The sequence below is a fragment of the Crocodylus siamensis genome, chromosome 14 (genome assembly GCF_052110815.1).
Source record: "Crocodylus siamensis isolate JL-2025a chromosome 14, ASM5211081v1, whole genome shotgun sequence".
Taxonomy (NCBI): domain Eukaryota; kingdom Metazoa; phylum Chordata; order Crocodylia; family Crocodylidae; genus Crocodylus; species Crocodylus siamensis.
This window is the reverse complement of record NC_143408.1, coordinates 1,668,492-1,688,429: the sequence shown is the minus strand read 5'-3', so window position 1 is coordinate 1,688,429 and position 19,938 is coordinate 1,668,492. Positions and strand designations below refer to the sequence as shown.

General features: G+C 48.4%; 2 protein-coding genes across 3 annotated transcripts; both read left to right on the top strand.

The window, feature by feature from the left end:
- Nucleotides 1-177: 177 nt before the first annotated feature.
- MRPL34 (mitochondrial ribosomal protein L34) lies at nucleotides 178-923 on the top strand. Its single transcript, XM_090027538.1, has 2 exons — nucleotides 178-328; nucleotides 415-923. The coding sequence occupies exons 1-2, from the start codon at nucleotides 273-275 to the stop codon at nucleotides 692-694; spliced, it is 336 nt and encodes a 111-aa protein (XP_089883664.1). The 5' UTR covers nucleotides 178-272; the 3' UTR covers nucleotides 695-923.
- Nucleotides 924-5,461: 4,538 nt separating this feature from the next.
- Nucleotides 5,462-15,967, top strand: DDA1 (DET1 and DDB1 associated 1). Of its 2 annotated transcripts, XM_090027535.1 has the most exons (6): nucleotides 5,497-5,599; nucleotides 10,171-10,246; nucleotides 11,825-11,905; nucleotides 12,417-12,468; nucleotides 12,846-12,907; nucleotides 13,724-15,967. In XM_090027535.1, the coding sequence occupies exons 2-6, from the start codon at nucleotides 10,214-10,216 to the stop codon at nucleotides 13,832-13,834; spliced, it is 339 nt and encodes a 112-aa protein (XP_089883661.1). In that variant the 5' UTR covers nucleotides 5,497-5,599; nucleotides 10,171-10,213; the 3' UTR covers nucleotides 13,835-15,967. The 2 variants fall into 2 exon arrangements, with proteins under 2 accessions (XP_089883663.1, XP_089883661.1); XM_090027537.1 differs by lacking the exon at nucleotides 10,171-10,246 and having other exon boundaries at nucleotides 5,462-5,599.
- The last annotated feature ends 3,971 nt before the right edge of the window (nucleotides 15,968-19,938 follow it).

The window sequence follows — 19,938 nt, the reverse complement described above, 5'->3', positions numbered from 1 at the left end:
GACCTCCGCTCCAGGCGCCCCACCCCCCAGCCACCGGGGACCAGGCCCCTGCTCTCACCCAGCGGAGTGGGGGGAAGAACCCAGGGGTCCTGCCCCTACTCCAGAGCAGCCAAGCAACCACACGCGTAGAACTACAAGCCCCAGAAGCCTCCGCGCTGCGCGCGGCCGCCTCCCAGACACCCCTGCGCGCTCCAGCCCCGCGCGCCGTGATTAGTCGAGGGGGCGGGAGCCAATGAGCGTCGGCGTTGCTGGGGGGACGGTGTGGTCCAACCATGGCGGCTGCGTGGGGCCGCGGCCTGCGTCTCTGGCCTGGGCTAGCCGGGGGCAGGTAGGGCCTGGGACTGAGGCCTGGGACTGAGGCCTGGGCCTGGCCCCCGCCCCCGCAGCCCCTCACCGCCGGCTCTCTCCCCGCAGGTTCCCGCTGCTGCCTGCCGTCGCGGCCTGGGCCCCGCAGAGCCGGACGGCCTCCATCCTGTGCTCCTGGAGGCCGGCGGGGTTCTGCCCGGGGGGCCCGGGGCAGGCGCCCGGCTGGGGCCGCCCACCAGCGCGCACCAAGGCGCGCGGCAACGAGTACCAGCCCAAGAACTTGAAGCGGAAGCGGACCCACGGCTGGATAAAGCGCATCCGTGAGGCCAGCGGCATCAGGGTGATCCTGCGGCGCATGCTGAAGGGCAGGAAGTCACTGAGCCACTGAGGGACAGGCCAGCCCCGACCTCCACAACGATCCGGGAAACGCGACGGGGACCCAAGGATGCTTGGCTCTGCGGCCAATCGGGGCACCGCTTCTTCTCCCACCCCCACTCCCCCATGACTGATTTTGTCCAGCGGCTCAGCCTTACTGTCGAGGGTGAAGCCGCTCCGTCTCGCAAGCGGAGGGAGAAATTGTGAAACCAGATTTGTCATTAAAATGAATTGGTCTTCTGCTGCGGCTGCCTGTGTTCGTTCTGCTCGGGCAGAAACCTGACTGATTCACCTTTGTTCTCGGGGGTCGAGGAGAGCACTGTTTGGCTTGTCCTCTAGGGAGCCATCGGGGCTGACTTCCAGGCGGCCCCGTTCCCAGTCCCTCTAGCTCCAGTCACTTGTCTTTGGTTTGCTCATGAACAGGCCTAAAACAGGCATTTTAAGTTCCTCTTGAGGCAGCCTGGAGCCAGGTCCCGCAACTGAAGCTGCTTGGGTACATCTTTATACCCACTAGAGCTCTGGTGCAGTATGTGGGGCTCCACAGCGCCTCGAGGTCAGCCTGGATTGGTTAATTTATAGGGTCTGAGTCCAGGACTGGAGCTGTGGTCCTCTCTGAGGCTTTGTTTCCATCCTAGTGGATAGTGTAGATAGATATATATTGCATACATAGATACATTTGTGTGTAAATATGTATAGTAGTATAGGTAGGTAGGTAGATATATAGATCTAGTCTATATATCTATCGATATCTATATGTCTATATCAATTATATTGGTTAGATATAGGTATAGATGTTTCCTCCTGCAGCTCCACTAGAAAGAATTCCCTCTCAATGCTTAGGAAAGACTCCAGTGTGAAGAGCACCCAAAAAAGCTTTCTTAACCTATATTAGTTTCTTGACTTGCTCTGTGCTGATGAAAGTTGAGGCCCTGGCCTGTGCAAAGTCCTGCATCACAGAAATGTTACTTGGTCCCTCAAACTGGGGCACAAGCATCGGTCAGGTTTCCTGTCCTTGGTGGGGCTTGCACTGCATTAATGAGGTTGTAGGGGTTTTAAGGACAGCATCAGCAGTCCATATTTCAGGATTCTCAAAGGATATGGACACACACAGAGAACAGAGAATGCCTGCAAGGATATAATACATTTTTTAAAATGCAAAGTAGATTTTTGTTCATTCCAGAAACTGAAATCTAATGAAATGTTCTCCTGGTGTCTTAGTGAAAATACTTCTTGACTTTTTTTTAATGAGAATGCTTCCTTGGCATTTTGCAAGCTCAGGCACCTTGTCCTGAGAGGCATGAGAAGCAAACTGTGAGGCTGTGACAAGTGTGAGTTCACTGTCCAAGTGTAGTGAAATGTGAGAAGTAAATGAGACTTACTTGAGGGGGAGCTAAATGTTCAAATCTACTACAAGTGCAGCAACAAGAGAAAATTCAAGCTTTTATTCAGAAAATTCCAGAAATTCAGATTTCTCCTACCATGGTCATTCAGTCAGGGGAAGAGTAATATAGGAGGGCGTAGGATCGCATGTTATCCACTGACATTGTGCAGAAATCCGGCTTCGTGGTTGCTACCTTTTTTATGCCCTCTTAAATTGGGTTGAAGTTTGATCCTGTTCCAAAGAGCCAGGGCGAACTTGGAGCACAATGTGGGACATAGAGCTGGACCTCACTGAAGTCTCAGTAAGTGTCTTCATCTCTTCCTAAGGGAAATTTAACAATATGGTGTCCCAGTGTACAAGCTGTTGTGGGTAGTGGAGCAGCTGGCTGAGCTGAGTGGGGATGTTTATAGCAAGTGACTTCAGCCTTTTGCTATCTGGAGAAGCAGCCCCAAACTCTTTCTGTTAAAGGTATGTAGCTGAGTACAGCTGGAGACATGTAGGCAGAATGCAATTCATAAATAAAAGGATTGCCCTCTTCCCTGATGAGGTAGCCGCCATCAGCTGTGCTCAAAACACACTTTAATATTGAACGGCAAGCTGAGATTGGATGGTTGGGACAGGTGTATGGTGCCTTTTACTTTTCTAGGCAGGGGCTGCTAATTGCACATGCTATTTCAGAGCATTGTAGCATACAGAAAATGCCCACATATGGACCTGCTGCTCTGTAGGGTTACAGAAAATGAGGGTTGAAGGGACCTCAGAAGGTCACATCTCATCCAACCCCTCTGCCCGAAGCAGGACCAGCCCCAACTACATCATCCCAGCCAAGGGCATAATACATTTTTTAAAATGCAAAGTAGAAAGCACTTTGCTAATAATCTGTCACTGGGGTTGTGAGCCTCAGGTAAGTGTCATTCTTTGTTCTCTGATGAGGAACCTGGGCCTCATTGATTTTTTGTTTTGTTTTGTTTTGTTTTGTTTAAGGATTGCTGAGGAGTTCAAGTTCCTGTTCACTTCAAAGGAAATTCAGGTGTTCAGCATTTTATGCAAGGCCACAGCTGAAATCGGCATGAGAACTCAGCAGTGCCTTGATCTCTGGGACTGTGTGACTATACTGTAGTACCTGACTTGAGATGCTTTGCTGCCGTGCCAGCAGAGCGCCATTGCAGCTGTGTGTTTAACGTGTCATACAGAGTTATAACACATGGGGCAACTTCCAGCTGAGAAGTTAGCAAACCACCTTCCAAGTCAGCCAGACAGAGAGTTAGAAAAAGGGCTGGTGAGGGGGGAGCTCAGGTTCTGCCTGTCTCCAGCTCCTACCTTCTGGACTCACTTCCTCAGAAGATCTTTATATAGAGTTTGGAGAACCTAAACCTGGAAGAGATTGAGAGGATCATGTCAGGATCCCTTCCAGCCAACCCGATTGTTCCTGCCACCCTCTAGGACCAGGCCCCAGCAGTCCTACCCTTAAATACTTCAGTTTATGGAATCTCAACTGTTTCTCCCCCTGCGCAAACTTTGAAGACAATATAATGGGTTACTCATTCTTGGGAGTTTTCCTCAACTTTGAGTCTAGCATCCTCATGGGTCCTGGTTTTACATGAGTGAGGCAACAACAGCTGTAATTTGTGTTACAGTTCTCCGTTAGCTGCTTCAGGAGTCCGACCATCCTACTTTACACTGCCCTTTGTGGTAACTTCTAGGGTACAGACTAGCTCCTAGGAAGTTTCTGTCTCTACTCATCCTTCCTTGCTTTCAACATTAACCTGAAAGTCTTTTAACACTGGCTTCTCTGTGGAATGCAATTCATCTGAAAATGTGGGTCATTTTGGACCCTGTAAAAGGGGCATACTAGTTTTGCCCCTGTCCTGAGTGATTCCACCCCTCAGCAGTATTGCGTGACACCTGAAGCCAGAGCAGGAAGAATGTATTATTAGACACTGACTACTGAAGTGATCCCATTATCTGCAAATTCTGCATAGGTAGAGACTATAAAATTAGCTCTTTTCAAAACTGGTTATGGGGTATCACAGTCCAGGTTGTCCCATCGCCCTCGCCCCCATCTTGTATTCAGAGCAGCAAGCTCCAATGTCTTCTCTGTCACTCATGTGCTTTGCATTTAATGTCATTCTCATCCTGCTGCACAGTTGTTTGGTGCAGGGCCCTGCCTTGGGCCTTGCCTGCGTTGTGACCTGATAACACATTCTGGAAGCGTCATGAACAACTTGCCTCACTTACTAACAGTCAGTGACTCATTAATAGATTATTCTTGACTTCTGGCACTGCCAGCTGTTCCGTTGGTCTGCCCCTGCTCTGCTGGGTGGGGCTGCAGGCCCAGGGCTTTGCCCGTACAGCAGCTTACGGTATAAATGAGAAAGAGAAGAGCAGGCTTGCTCCTCCATCTGTGGGGCTGATAAGCAAGGACACATGGATGCCAGTGCCTGTGAAAGCTGTTGCTACGTTTTAATAGGTGCAGTCTCAGAAATTGGCTGGATTGGGGTGCTGGTTGTAGCCGTGTTGGTCTAAGAATATAGATTCATAGATTTTTGGGGCTGGAAAGGACCTTACAAGATTTCATAGACATTAGGGCTGGAAGGGACCTCGTAAGATCGTCGGGTCCAGCCCCCCTGCCCAAAGATAATTGGGTCCAGCCTGCCTGGGTTGGGTAAATGTTCTTTGGGTAAATGTGATATCTTTTATTAGACCAGTTAAATAGTTGGAAAATTTGTTCTTTGCAAGCTTTTGGGTACAAACACCCTCCTTTAGGCAGAGGGAGAGTTTGGGGGTGGTTGCAAGCTGCAGCCAGGATGACCTGCTGCTCCATAGTATCATAGAAAATGAGGGTGTAAGGGACCTCAAGAAGTCATATCTCTCCAAGCAGGACCAGCCCCAACTATATCATCCCAGCCAAGTCTTGGTCTAGCTGGGGCTTAAACATCTCCAAGGATGGAGATCCCACCACCTGTCTGGGCAGCCTGTTCTGGTGCTTCACCCTCCTTGTGAGAGGTTTTTCTAATATAGAAAGTGAGGGTTGGCAGGGACCTCAGGAGGTCACCTCTTGGGCAGCCTGTTCCAGTGCTTTACTACCCTCCCAGTGAGAGTTTTTCCTAATATCATAGAAAAAGAGGGTGGGAAGGGACCTCAGGAGGTCACATCTAGTCCAACCTCCTGCTCCCCCTACCACATCATTCCAGCTAGGATGCCCACTGGTACCCAGCTGCTTGGGCAGAAGCTGCTTGCACCCTCCCCCTTGCAGGGACTACATCTCCCATGACGCATCGCGGCCGCACTTCCATCCGGGTCCTCTCCCCGGCAGGGCGGGCCTTTCCCGCTTAAACCTACCCCACTGTCTATCGGGGCAGCGCGGAGCGACGGGCCCGCCACCCAATCGCCGTGCCGTTTCTTCCAGTCGAGCCCAATAGCCCGCCGAGGGCTGGGTAGCGGGGCGGGGCCTGCGGGAGGGAAGCAGGTTGCGTTGAGGAGCAGGGGTAGGAGTCGTGGGGCGGCCAGGCCGAGGCGGCGGCGGCAGGGAAGATGGTAGGTGCCTCCCCCCCCCAAAAAAAATGGCGGCCCCCGGGGGCCGGGGCCTGCTCTCTCAGGGGCGACAGCCTCCCCGGCTGTCCCCGCGCCGCTTGGGCTGGGCCCAGGGACCGGGCTGGGGGGCCGCTTCCTCCCTCCCGCCCCCTTCCCCGCCCTTGTTTCTTTCTTTCCTTCCCTTCATCCTTTTATTTTAATCACCATCTGTTATTATTACTGTCCTCCGTAGTGTTATCATCATTAATATTATTGCTATCATCATCGTTACTGTCATGATTATTATTATTGCTATCATTGTCATCATTATTATCACTACTGTCATGATTATAATTACTGTTACTGTCGTCATGATTATTATCATTGTTATGATCACTGTCATCATCATCATGATTATCATTACTTATCATGATTTATTATTATCATTACTATCATCACCATCCGTTATTGGTATCCTTATTGTTATTATCATCATCATTATTATTATTATTATCATTACTATCATGATTATTATTATGATTATTAAGATCACAAGCCAGGTTGTGTAACATGGCGGCACAGTGCCGTCCCCACCCTTGGAGGTTTTTCAAGCTGGCGGGGTCCCCCCCACCCTCCTTTTCTGTATTGCCCCGAATTTTTGCCCTGTTGGGGTCTGACAGGCCAGGCCTATCACGGCCTGTGTCGTGCGGCCCTCAGCAGGAGTCGCAGGTGTTGGGGCCAGTCCGGCCCCTGCTTGAGATGCAGGGGTCGGCCGGGGTCCCATCACGAGGGTGGCCGTTCGTCCGGTTTGATAGAGGATGGCTCAGTTTTCTGATATGAAGCTGGACGCCTTTATGTCATATGGGTGAAAGCCTGCAGAGGGAAATAGAGGGTGTGAAGGTGTCCGGTTTTGTATTGAAAGGATGGAGCAGCAGAAAACCGGGCTGTCCTCTGTCAAACTGGATGAATGGACACCTTGCACATCTCCCCAGCAAGATAAACATCCAAACGTTTCCTCAAGGCATCTAGTTTGTGCTCCTGGGGGAGTCTGCTCCAGACTCTGGAGACTTGGGCAGTCAAGGAGTTTTCCCTTGTGTCCAGTTTAAAACCGTCTTCCAGCAGTTTGTTACCATTGGACCTTGTCTTCCCATGCAGTGCCCTGGTGAACAGATGTCCCCCCAGTTCCTTTCACCACAGGTTTTGGGGTGTAAAGACCAGAGCTGGGCAAAGTGTGGGCACACCATGGGTTTATAAAGGGGCGTCGTGATCCTTTGAGACGATATTATTATATGGATTTCTATCCTCCCCCATCCAGGAAGGCCAAGAGTGGCCAGCAAATAATTCCTCCAGCACGTCCCATGTGATGTATATGAGAATGGCCTGACACTTTCCGAGCTAGCCCACATCCCTTGAAGTCAATGCAGGGTGATTCATTTCTGTGGGTCCAGGAAAGAGATAATGGCCTGGCCACAGTAAATGCAAGATGATTCTCTTTCCTGGACCCGTAGAAACAAATACTGGCCTGGGTGTATCTTTGTTCTGTGGAGCTTTCTAGGCACAGTTATGGATCTTTGTTCAATAAGAGATTGGGAAATGATTTGGATTTAAATTTAAAAAAACCCAACAACACAGGGTTCATTTCAGTGTGTCATCCTGTTTTGAATGTCTGGGTTTGTGGGACTTCCACCAATTCCTTCAAGGAGTCTATTTGAGGAGTTTGGAGACTTCGCCATCAGAGTAGCTCAGTTGAAATTCATACTTGTGTGGACAAGGTTATCACCATCGTGATCTCCAGTCCCTTAAGTTAAAAAGAATTTGCAGCTAGGCTTGTGGCGTCATTGCAGGTCGGTTGAACAGTCAGAGGTAGAGCTCTAGGTTTTTTAGTACTGCTTTTGTTTTCCTGTTCATATCTCTAATTATGATTGATGCTTAGTAAAGGCTTCCAGTGAGGCTGAAGCTGAATCATTCAAATAATTCCTGGTGTAGGAAAGAGAGGGTTGTGGCTAGTAACCAGGGAAACTCAGGCCTTTCTTTGCCTGTTCCCTTTGGAGCTAAGGTGTTGTGATGGTGCCGTGTGGTTGCAAACAAGCGAGATTCCTGTAATTCTCTTTGGTCCGAGGCGAGACTGATGTTTGTCTTGCTTTTGTCATTGAAATTGGAAAGGCTGTAATGATACTGGTGGAGTCCGCTGACACTTTGAAAAGCACTTTTACATCATAAAATTATTTTCCTGTATCTCATTTATCTTTAGATACATATCTAGAGTGGCTTCAATCCCATGTTGGCTTCTGGTAAGCTGAGATGCCCAAACGTGGGGACAATTGTACATATTTTAGGAGGCACCAAGAAACACATCACCCAGAAAGTAAATAACTGGGTGGTTTGCCATCCCCTCTCTTCTGTGGGGGGAGACAGCTTTTGGAAAATCTTCAATCACTACTTATTTGCAGTCTGTCAAAACAGGGTTCTGACTGCGATATCTCGAAAGGAGGCTTCGCTGTTTAAAGGGCCTTTTCGTGTCAGTAACAGAACACAGAGTTTGGGGAGCTTGGCAGAGCAGAGAAATATTAGCTTTCAGTCCCCTGGTAAACTGCACAGCCGTGGACTGATTGCACAGGAATTCTTCCCTTGGTGTCTCGAGGAAATGGATCCTTGTTTTAAGTCCTTACAGCTCCTGTCGAGGGATGCAGCATCGCTTTCTAGTGCTGGAGGAGGAGAGAAACCAAGCTGTAAACATTTCCACATCTGACCCATCTATAGACCAAGTCACCTTGCTGTTTGCATACTTATCAGGCGCAAAACCCCAGTTCTTTCTGCTTTCTGTAGAAGTGAGCTGAAGCGCCTTGTCTTGACCTGAACTCCTGCTAACTCAGGTCTCTGTGCGTGGCATTTACACTTTTGTAATATTCCTTGACAGCAGTGCCTTTGGATTCAGCATGATTAGATACCTCCCAGAAAGCAGAGCATTCTCAGGTAGTTTTGAAACTAGCTGGGGGTTATTTGCAGCAGCCTTTAGACATTGCAAGTGATTCCTTCTCTGTCAGGTGCCTTGCAGGACAACTGTTTGGAGAAAAGCTCTTCTAAGAGGAGATCTTTCAGTGTACTCTTAAGGATGTTGAGACGCAGGCTTGCTCAACATTTCCTGCAGAAACACATTGTACAATAACAGAATCTTTTCTGGGAACACAGTGACCCAAGCTATCACAAAGCAAAATGCTGGCTGTGTCACCTAGGATATATCCATTGAGTCAAGAAGGTGCAGTAAGGGGAGAGAGAGTTACTCCTTCCATTATTTGAAACTGCAGATGAGCTGAGGCTTAGTAGAGAGCAGCTGAAGTGGCTAGGTGCAAAAGGTCTGGCATTTGAGTGCAGCGAGAGACTGAAGAAAGTGCATTTGGTTTGCATTGTAGTGGGGCATTAGTAAAGTTCATCTGAAATAGGAGGATAAATATAACCGGCGTGGATCAGAAATCCTAGTTGCACACTTGAGCTGAATCCTGAATGAGTGCATGATGCCTGGTTGCTCAGTTATAGTCGCAGCAGAAGGACCTGGCTCTTTCTCAGTTTCAAAGCTTTCAGATAGCATGTCTCCCCTGAGCCCAGTGCCAACAATAGGGGGATATAGAAGAAAGTAAAAGAATAGCATATTGGAGGAGGTGCACCTGATATAGCATGGTGGTGAATATAGCAGAATCTGGGTGAAAGCTTATTTCTGTTGCATTGGAGTCTGAAGCCCCAAAGTTGGATCGTGGCTCTGAGTTAGGGTTTGCACAGACAAGCAAGAAATGGTCCCTGTCCTTGATAGAGTTTTCTGTCGAGGCAGGTGATGCACACATGGGTATTGTCCCCATTTTAGAGATGCGCGCGAGAGATTTGCAATTCATGTGTGATTATATGGGGAGCCTGTGATACACCTGGTAGCCAAGACCCAATCTCACAAGTCCTAAATCTGGTCCTGTAACCCCTAAAAGCTTGACTGCAAAGGGAGTTGAAACTGGAAAACAAAATCATTGACTTAAAAAGTAAGGACAGAGTAAAAAAATAACGTTTTCCATCACAGGCTGCTGCTTTGAATAAACTGCCACAGTAACCAACAGGAAAATAATTGCTCCCATTAAAAGAGTTTTTTCAGTTTTTGTTTTTAATTTCCTGCGAGGTCGCAGCATTTCAGCAGGGCTCTGCCTTCCCGCTGTTGCATGTGATGCTCAGGTTGAATAACTGCTCATTAGACGCTCTGCGTCTTGCTGTTAAACAAGTAATGCAGAGCCAGGATCATGCGCCCCAGTGCTGCCTTTCTGTTAAGTGTGTGTAGTGCCTGGACCTTTGACTGAGGCCTCTGTGCACTGTCTGCTCGGTGACATGGGCAAGGAAGGGGGTTAAACTGCTCCCACTCCTTCCCCACACCCATGCTTTGCTGTCCTTGTTGTCTTCCCTTCTTGTTTTGGGTTTGTGGTAGGGTTCATGTCACCCCCCAGGCAGAGACCCCAGCATGCAAACCACTGTGTAAGCACATCGCCGAAAGCCCACCCTTGCCCCAGGGAGCATACTTATTGCCTTTTTTTGCATTATTTGCCCCTTTGTTTCCTCGTTCTTAGGAAGGATAAAGGTCACTGGGAATCCTTTCGCTATAGACACATCATGAATGAGAGTGGTTCTGGATCTGGGCCAACGGTGGGTTGACTAACAGACCTCCCCCCTTCTGTTTCTAGATCACCCCCCTTCTCCCTGCATCAGTTTAGCTCGCTTAGCTGCAGCACACCTCCTGTCTTCTGCTGGTAGTGTTGGTGGGATGCTTCCCATGAGGCGCTGCCATTGTTGGCCATGGTAAGCCTGGCAGAGAACCGTGAAGGATGGACCAGCCAGTGCCCACCCAGGGACTTGGGGGTCCTTTGTCATGCAGCGCACCACTAAGTCACTGATCCTGTTGCCACTGCCTGCCCCAGGTGTCTTAGTCTGCATGGGCTGGGGAGTGAGTCAGGCACACTGCCATCATGGTTCCTGTGACCCTGGACATCCAGCGGTCAGGCTGATAGTGCATCCCAGTGTAGGTGTAGAGGAAGCAGCTCTAACCACTAGCACAGCTGCCCTGGTGTACAGCTCGGTGACTCGTAGGGGCACGTTGCAGTAAACTCCAGGATGTGACGTCTGCTGGAGGAGTTTGTAGCCATCTTAATTCGGAGCCCACTTGAACAAACCAACCTCCTTGTGGTTACTAACATCTCAGGAGGAAAAATTCTGTTCCTTGAGGTTTTCCCCTCTTTTTTTTCTGCCAGACACCTGTAGCCCATCAAATTGTCAGAGTTTGGCATGCATGGTGGCCCGTGGGACTTAGTAGCTAGCTGGCTGCTTGCCATAGGATGGGCAAGCTAACAGTCTGCCATTTGTTCCCTTTGATCTGCTGAGAGCACACAATGCAGCAGTAGGGTTTCTTTGTGTACTTTGTCTCTAACCCAAACTCAAAAGCAGAAGGTCAGATCCAAGCTGTCCCACAACTTGCCATGGCAGGGGGTTGGACTAGATGATCTACTCAGGTCCCTTCTGACCCTAGAAACTATGAAACTTCAACAGACCTAAATTTGCAGAGGCCATCCCCTGATCTCTTTCTTTTAATTTTACTGAAACCTTCCCCTGCATCATGTGCAGCGCAGCGCTGTGCTAGTGTGTGAGAGCCAGGGTGGAGCAGCCGGCAGTTGAAAGTGAAAGTGGCTGGCCTGCTCTCAGCCTTCAGGCTGAAAAGCAAAAAAAACACGCAGCGTTCATAGCAAAAATCTCCGACTAATTCTCAAGCTTTGATTAATACGTCAACCTTGCAAAGGACGCTTGTTTTCTTTAAGTCAGTCACATTAAAACCGTTCAGGAAGCAATTTCCAATAAGTTCACCGACAAACTTAATTTTACAAACAGAACCTTACAGCATAGCTGCAGGCGATGGGGTTGTTAAAAATCCTCCTCTGTGAAAACGGCAGTAGATCATTGCAAAGTCTTTACCGGAGAGCTGTAAAGGTGCTTAGGTGCTGGCAATTTAGATAATGAGAACAGCGGGTAGGACACCAGACTTGTTTCCTTAGTTCAGCAGATATTCATTCTCCAGATCCAGCATTTGACCTGGTAGCTGTTGCCAACCTGCTTCCAAATGCTAAAGAAACCAACCTTACCCACCTGTGCTGCTCCTCTGAGCTCGTCTGGTTCATCTGCTGTATAATTCTTTACTTAATGCAGTAACCAATGCTGTCTTCTGTCTCCTTGTAGGCTGATTTTTTGAAAGGATTACCTGTCTACAACAAAAGCAACTTCAGTAGATTTCATGCAGACTCTGTATGTAAAGCGTCGGTGAGTAGCGTATACGTTCAGTCTCCTGGATGCTTCAGAAGATGGGTCTTTGCGTCGCAATCATGCAGAGCTCCAGCGGAGGCTGCGGTTTGAGATGGTTTTTAATTGAGCTGTACTTCCCTCAAAATAAGCGACCAGTGGTGTCCTTATGAGTTGGGATTGCTTATCGGAATCCCAGGGGAGGAGACCTCCCCAGACAGCCTACCTTTCTGAAGTATGTTGGTGTTCTGGTGCATTTCCTTCCTGTATTTCTACCTTTTTAGTTTAGTGACGTGGAGCCCCGTGCAGAAATGAGACCTCTGTCCCATGCAAATAAATAAACCTTGCACCTATATGCTATAACATAATGGGGCAGCTTTCTGCAATGTGCAGCTTTATTGTGTTTATCCTTTAAATGAACCTGCTGCCGACAGTGGGCCTGGTCAGAGCTTTTACCTCTCCTTGGAGTGTGGGCTGGAGGGGTTTTTTTCCATTGTTGTTTTGTTCTGTAATTGTTCTAATTCTTCTACAGAATAGAAGACCGTCAGTATACCTTCCCACGAGGGAATATCCTTCTGAACAAAGTGAGTGTGTGCCCCTCTTACGTGTGAGGTTTCTAATGATGTGGACTGCAACGTTGTTCTGAGTTTTAGCATGGAAAATCCAGCATGCGCTTAATCTCACTTGAATGTTTTTAACCTCAGATCTCTGCTTTCTGGGTAGGGGTTTGATTTAAGTAGCTCCAGAGAGATTAAAGGTGCTTATCTTGTTACCAGTGATGCATGTTTTTCTCTGTCCTTATTGAATGATTATTGTACTTTTTTGGTATGAAAAGCCAGTGGTCGTGTGTGTGCCCTTTTGAGAAGGGGGATGACTTGTACATGAAATGAAGTCGTTCACCTGGCAATTTTCAGTGGTGCCTTGGAAGTGCCTTCAGAGGGTTTCTCTCTTTCTTTGACAGTCATAGTAACAGAAAAGACGAACATACTTTTGCGTTATTTACATCAGCAATGGGACAAAAAGGTACGGACCTGCTTTTTTCCATGTAAACCTTTGTCTCTGGTTTCAGACCGGGGGGGTTTGTCTTGCATGCATCCCATCGGTGTGGCTGCTAGGGGTTGCAGTTAATCACAACAAACACTTTGATCCAATCCTTGCTTGCTTTGCTGGAAGAGAAACGGGGTCACAAGACCCCTGCTTGCAGTAGGCCTGCTGTTTTCAGTACATATATGAGCAGAAAGCTAGCTGGCCCAGCCTTCCTGTACATTAATCCAGAACTCAAGAGACCTGCATCCCCGCTTCTCCACAGGCTTCCTGCCTGACTGTGCTGGTCCCTGAGCTTTTAAGAATGGGACTAAAAACCCTTCCCCACCTCGCACTGGTTGTGTGAGAGGGGTTTATGGAACTGAAGAGACTGGATGAACTTGGGGGCTGGACTTAATGATCTTTCGAGGTCCCTTCCAGCCCTAATGTCTAGGAAGTAATGTCTATGGATCAAAGCAGTGGAAGAGAATGAGGATCCTATTAGTGTTTCCAAAACACTTGATATCCCCGGACTAAACGAGGCGAAGGATGAAGGTTTGCCTGCCAGCATCGCCACCAGGGTAGGAGAGCAGTCTGCAAGGAAAATCCTATAACCAGCTCAGCATTGGGCAGACCACGGTAGCATTCACCAGCTAGTTCCCACAGAGCAGCATTCTCCCCCCAGCCCCTCTCCCCAAAGAGCTTTAAGATCTGTGCATACAGGAATGTATGGCCCAACACTTGAAATGTCGTCACCTCCGCAGTGGATCGGGGTGGCGAATTTTGCTGATGTGACTTTCTCTTTGCTTCAAACAGAATGCAGCAAAGAAAAGAGATCAAGAGCAAGTGGAAATAGAAGGTGAGAATTCGGCGCCTCCCCGGAAAATCGCTCGGACAGACAGCCAGGATATGAATGAGGACACTTAAACTCTTGCTTGCTCCTCTCCTCCTTTTGCAGGCGCTTCCTGTTTTGTCTCAAAATGTGTAAATTTCTGTCCCTTCCCCACCCACCCCCCTCCACTATGCAGCCCAAACCACTTCTGACTTCATAGGAGACAATGTATTTATTTTTTTTTCCCCTTCAGTTTTTATTTATGCCATGAAACTTATGGGGCAGTGGTGGAGCAAGTCAGCAAGCAGTGTAGTGTAACTTCCCTTGATCCTTTTTAAAAAACATCCTGTCACTTCTGGGGTTTGTGCTGCCTGTTCCTTAACTAGCCCAATCTAGCCATGGAAGCCTGGATAGGAGACATGGGTTTACAGCAGAACCGTCAGTGGCATAGGCTTTCTGCTCCATGTACACATCGTTATGACAGAGGCTAACTTTACAGTCTGGCAGCGATTGGGGCGGGGGAGGCCTTTGTCTCCCTCCCAAATGTAACTTACAAAATGGGCACCATACTAGAAATCATGGGGGTTATTTGGGATTATACTGATCTTATCAAATGTGTTCTCACCTTGATATAACCATTGTATCCCTTTTGGCCTGTCCTGTGAAGGCCGCAGCCTGTGTTCAGCCCGCGTGTATTATCACATGCATCAGTGATCATGGAGAGTACAAGTGAAAGATGTGTTACTTGTGTTGCTCTTGAAATATAAGTCCTTTCGTCTTGGAAGGACTTGGTATGTGCAACTTCTCCATTGGAATAAAAAGGATGCTTTTATCCTACGCTGAGTATTTGATCGGCACTGCGTGTTAGACGACGACAGATGGGATGAGTTGGGTAAGCCTGCCTTTGACTGCTGCTGGGGTGCATAAGCCAGCTTTTTGTCCTCAAGTCACACATCGCATTGGGAACAGCTTGACTCTTTCCTCTTTCTCCACCGTTATCTCAGAAAAATGGTACCTTGTTGTGTGTGCCCTGGAGTGTCTGTATGTCTGGAGCAGAATCCAAGACCCCTGGATGCAAAGTAGCTGACCAAAAATGTGAGCTTCCATGGTCTGTATTCAAGGCCAACTCTATTTCTTTTGGACAATGACAGCTCAGTGCTTGTCACCTGTAACCCTTTATTGACTCTTCAGTAGAAGCCAAATGCAGAAACCCTAAAGACGCCTAGATGAAATCAAAGTTCAGAGGGAGTTAAAAGAACCGGCTGGTAGAAGGGGTGTCGCTCACTATTGACTGTCCAGAATGGTGTAATTGGAGAAGCTGATCTGACATTGTGTTAGGTTTAAGTCTAGATTGTTGCATTTAATTGCTCTTCCCCTGCTTTCCACTCATCCACAATTCCTGAATGAACTGAGTCCAGGAACAGTACGCCTGCGTAAGATGAATTCTATAAGGGGCTCAAGCCATGTCTGACTATAGTGGTTAAACTCAGATGAAAGACTTGAGGATGAGGGCCATGCCATGCCCTTGACTGCGCCATGCCTGCGAGACTGGTGGAAGGGATATGTCCGGGGGAAAAAAAGACTGAGAATGAAACGGTGTGGCTGACAGCTTTATCGTATGGGACAGGACTTTGTGAAGAGCAGGGCACAGCTCATTTCTTACTGCAACCGTTTTTAAGTGTATATAAGGCACAAGCTTCTGACACATTGTGTAAATTTAACCTTTTTTTTAAAGTTAACACTGTTGAGTAGCTTAGACTTCAAATTGTACCTGCCTTCAAAATTGTTTTGCTGTGGCAGCACCCCTCCAGATCACCTGAGCTTTGGGTAAAAATACCAGCTGTGTTGGGGAGGTAAAAAATACTTTTCCTTCTCTGTATGATCTGCTGGCGCTCCTGTTCTTTTCCTAGAGCAGTGCTGCCAAAAAGATGCAGCATGTGAAATGCAAGAAATAAGCAGAAAATGCCATGTCCACATCCACTTTTACTAGGATGCGTTAAAAGGATCATAATTCTAAAAGAAGACGTCGGGGATATAGCTGACGATAAAGTGTGTCCATCCTGTGTTTTGAGCCTAATTTGAGGGTCTCTGCCTCAAGACTGATGTTTGTACAGTGCTTTGAAGTCGTAAAATGCTGTATACTTCCTGATCACTGCAGAGAGATTTGAGCTTTGCTGACTTCCCTGCTAGACAAGAGCGATGCACTATTAAAGAGAGATGGCAGTTCACCCTGTTGTAAGTGCCCTTTCTTCCCTTTGGTGGTATCCTTGCTGGAAGGGGAGCCTTTGAAATCGTAACAGATGAAGTGTTACTTTCTAGTTGTCAATCTCAGTAAATCATACGGAAAGTTTTTTGTTTTATTTTATTTTTTTCAGTTGACGAAAAAAGTTTCCCTTGATTCCCTGAAAGCAGAACTGAAACAGTGGGGAGAAACCCAAGCGTGCTATAAACCTCTGAGCATCCATTTAATCAGGCCTTACTTTGCTTCTGAAGCCAGCTGGGCTTCCTGATGTTTGCAGACGGGTGTCTTTGCAGCCTGTTGAAACTTTGATAGTCTTGCTCAGCTTCCAAAGGGATCCAGTCTGAATTGTCACTTGCCATGCTGCTAATGGCTCTGAAATGCCATCCTCAAGCTGCTGCGCTTTTGGCACGCCTTCAGTGCTATTAAACGTGTGGTCAGTGTATCGGGTTGGGACTCTGCATGTGAGAACCTACCTGTCTGTATTAAAAAGAGCCCGTGGACCTTTTCCAACATAGTTTGTACATGTAGATCCTCTAGTTTCTTACTCTCTTGTCACAAAGTGACTGGGATTTCACACCTCTTCGGGGTGTTTTGTACACATCTTTGCAGTGGTATTTGTATTGTTTTTCATAGCAGCATGTATCACAAGTGTATAAAAGCATTAGGAGCTTGGCAGGTCAGAGTAGATGACCTGGGGTGACCACAGGAAGGGGAGCAGCAGGAGTGCAGCCCTTGTGCCGAGAAGAGGCGAAGTCCTAGGAAGAGGCCACCCCAGCGCAGTGTGTTGCTAGCTGGTGTCGGCCTCCACTGCAAGACAGGCCGCCCACGTCCTAATAAGCAGAAAATCTTGTGCTATCCCTGTTTAGTAACCACTGGACCCAGCTAAGTGTGCTCTGGGTAAACCTAATTTATTTTCTTTGGAAGTGTTGCCTTTTTTATTGTAGAAACTGGATGTAGTCAGTGTGCCTATAAGATTAGTGACCAATGTGCAGGCAAAACCAAAGAGGGCTAATGAGCTAACCCTACACATGGCATGTTGAGTCCAGAGGAGCATGTGGATGGCCTTTCCTCTCTCCTGCACAAATGCATCAAAGATCGGGGGGGGATTTTTTAAACCGCCAATGGCTGTTGCTGCAAGCAGTCTCATCTGATCAGCGAAGGCCCCATTCAGCTCTGTTTGACCCTTGAAATCAGCCAGGTTGCTTTATTCTGGCTAAGCTTATTCAGCCCACTAGCGGTAACACGTTCAGCATTGCAGTCGGTTGCTGGTGCAAACATGGGGAAGCACAGGAGAATGCCAAGGTAGCTGGTATCATTCACACGCCCCAACAGCGCGGTGTCAAGCCAGACTGCTGTGGGCATCTGTGGCATGGCCGCACCTTTCAGGAGGGGATGGGAGTGAGGGAGAATCAACCTCCAAAAAAGCCATTTGAGGCTATGGTGGAACTAGAAACAGGCCTTGGCTTACAGAGCTCCAGCTACACTAGTATGTAGGAAGCAGTACCTTAAATACTTCTGGAGCCTGATGGCTAATTCCTAAAGAACTGTTTTTACAAGGGACTTGAGCCATGTCTATTAGTAACACATTTCTAATATGGCCTGTGTCCCACTGCAGACACAGCGCTGTTGAACAGGAGCGGATCCCGTACCAGGCTCGGGGGCTACTCCCGGTTCCCTGACCCTGCTGGGGCAGGCGTCTTGTAGGCCAGTTGCCCGGTGCATTGGCTTTTCCTGCTAAACACTACTCAAGGGTGGCTTTGCCAAGGAGGGGGTCACAGATGCCAAGCTCCCCAACACACCCAGCGTTCAGGTGACGGGCAGGGGATTTGTTCCAGGCTACTGAACCAAGGTGATGGCTGCAGGGTTTCAAAGAGCCATAATCTTGTTGGCTGGTCTTTCTCCAGCCCTCATGACCTGTGCCTTATGTAGCGATTCCCTGGTTAGCACTTGGACTGTTTGCTTGGTGGAGCCAGGATTCAGCCGCAGGCTGGGGAAATAGGACTGCTAACCTGTCCTTGGAGTAGCTCGGCTAACCTCAGAGGCATCTCGAGTGAACACCTTGTCTTCAGGGCTGAGTGGTGCTGGGGTCACAAGCAGAAGTACCCCTTAGCCCTTTTCCATTGCTGTCCCACTGATACGACTTTCTTCTGCCGCTCGGAACATACGTTAGTCCTTAGTGTGCGTGTATGCTTATGCCACGATCTCTTGTTCCCTGGGTTAACCATTGACAGCAGCAGGGAGCTCTGCCTCCCGGGCATCTCGTCCCCTCTGCAGCCTAGGCCGCACCGGGGAACTGCGGTGCACGGGGCGGCTGGATGTTGGCCATCGCAGCCTCTTTTGCAGTAATGGTTTTTTCCGGGGCAAAGCACGTTCTCGTCCCTCGCCCTGTCCCCCAGCGCAGCCAGCGGAAGGACTCATTTTGTGGCACTTCCATTCAGACCAGTGCCATCCAGAATGATTCTGGTGATGGGAAAATGCTTACTGATTTTTAGAGAGCCCTGAGAAATTTAGCTTCTTACAAGCAAGTTCACCTTGAACCCTGTAACTTGGGAATGGCTTATTGGTAGGAGAGATCCAAAGGTAGGATGGGCAAGCTTTAGCTGAATTCAGATAAGAGATGAACTGCTGGCGGAGGTGGCTGCGTCAATTGACTGGTGAGAGAAGCCTGCATCTCCCCAGGCCTGGGTTGAATCCTGTTCCCATCTGAATAGCAAATGGAGTTTTATGCATGTCCTCAGCTTTCCTGTACCTACCAGCATGCTCCCTTGGCTGAGAAATGGATGCCCAGGTTGCAAGAGCCAAGGCATTAGGAGGACGAAGCTGCCTTAATAATGATCTGTGCATACCAGGGAGGTGAATCGGCGCCATCCTTGGATATAGTTACTGCTTCAGCTTCCTCGCCTTTGCAGGGGAACCCGAATCATCTTGCTGGGAGCTTAGCCAAGTCTTCATTGCTACCAGGGCCAGAAACGCTGCATTGCTCCCTGGTCCCTGTCGCTGTCCTGCGCATAGCAGGGGCTGTAACTTGTTGTAGGATCTTAGTCAACATTAAGAAAATGCTTTTTTCATTGTGGGGAACAATGCAGTTAGTCAGCTGTTCTTTCTGGCTTGAATAAGTAGCGTATGTGCACATGTGCGTGTGAATATTTTTATTCCTGAGCGGTTAATATTTACTAGCATCATATTTATTTCAACACACTTGCGTAGCAGGAGGAAGAAGACAAGAGAAAGCTATTTCCCTGGCTAGCCCCATACTTTGTTCCTTAACGGTGTCTGTCTGGGGTTGTGGAAAAGTCCAGGTGAAAATGGCCAAGGACTAGTCGATTATATTATTGGGGGGCTGGACCCGATGATCTTGCGAGGTCTGTTCCAGCCCCTGACAGTTTATATCAAGTGACGTGAAGTGTGAAGCGGAGGTCGGTGATGCTCCATTGCCTTGTATCCCTGTGCGAGATACAGGCACAGCTGGACTGGACTGTCAGATACATGTTTCTTCCTGCTTAGCAGTGCAAAATGTATTGTTACAGCTTTACCAGGCTTTTTATTAGGACTAATCTGCGTAGCCAACTAGATCAGTCGCATGTGACAGCTGAATGTCTGGGGCTGGGCCTTATCTTTCTAGCCATCCCAAATTGCTTCTCTGTCTGGCCCAGCCTGGCTGGAGTACAGAATCCCAGGATTTCTTCCCACCACTCCCTGTGTGTGCCTAGGGGCCCGCGGTACCTACTTCTCCTTCTGTTTCTGTACAAGGACGTTCCAGCTCGACCTTTCCCCGTAGTCTTTGGAAAAGCGTCTTGTCTGTGGCGGGGAATGGGCTGCGGTCTCGAGGGGTAACTGTAAATACACTGTCGTCAACAAATGTCACGGCTGTTGGATTTTAGCATTTATTTTTAAACTCCTGTTTGATACGGTGTATAATAAATTTGCAGAATTTAGAGGATTAGAGCTCTCTCTTTC

Bases quoted from the DNA above. Each gene is read 5' to 3' on its own strand.
- DDA1 (XM_090027535.1), top strand. From the start codon at position 10,214: ATGAATGAGAGTGGTTCTGGATCTGGGCCAACG. The intron at 11,906-12,416 runs GTGAGTAGCGTA...ATTCTTCTACAG, and splicing joins ACTCTGTATGTAAAGCGTCG to AATAGAAGACCGTCAGTATA. The intron at 12,908-13,723 runs GTACGGACCTGC...TGCTTCAAACAG, and splicing joins ATCAGCAATGGGACAAAAAG to AATGCAGCAAAGAAAAGAGA.
- MRPL34 (XM_090027538.1), top strand. From the start codon at position 273: ATGGCGGCTGCGTGGGGCCGCGGCCTGCGTCTCTGGCCTGGGCTAGCC. The intron at 329-414 runs GTAGGGCCTGGG...CTCTCCCCGCAG, and splicing joins CCTGGGCTAGCCGGGGGCAG to GTTCCCGCTGCTGCCTGCCG.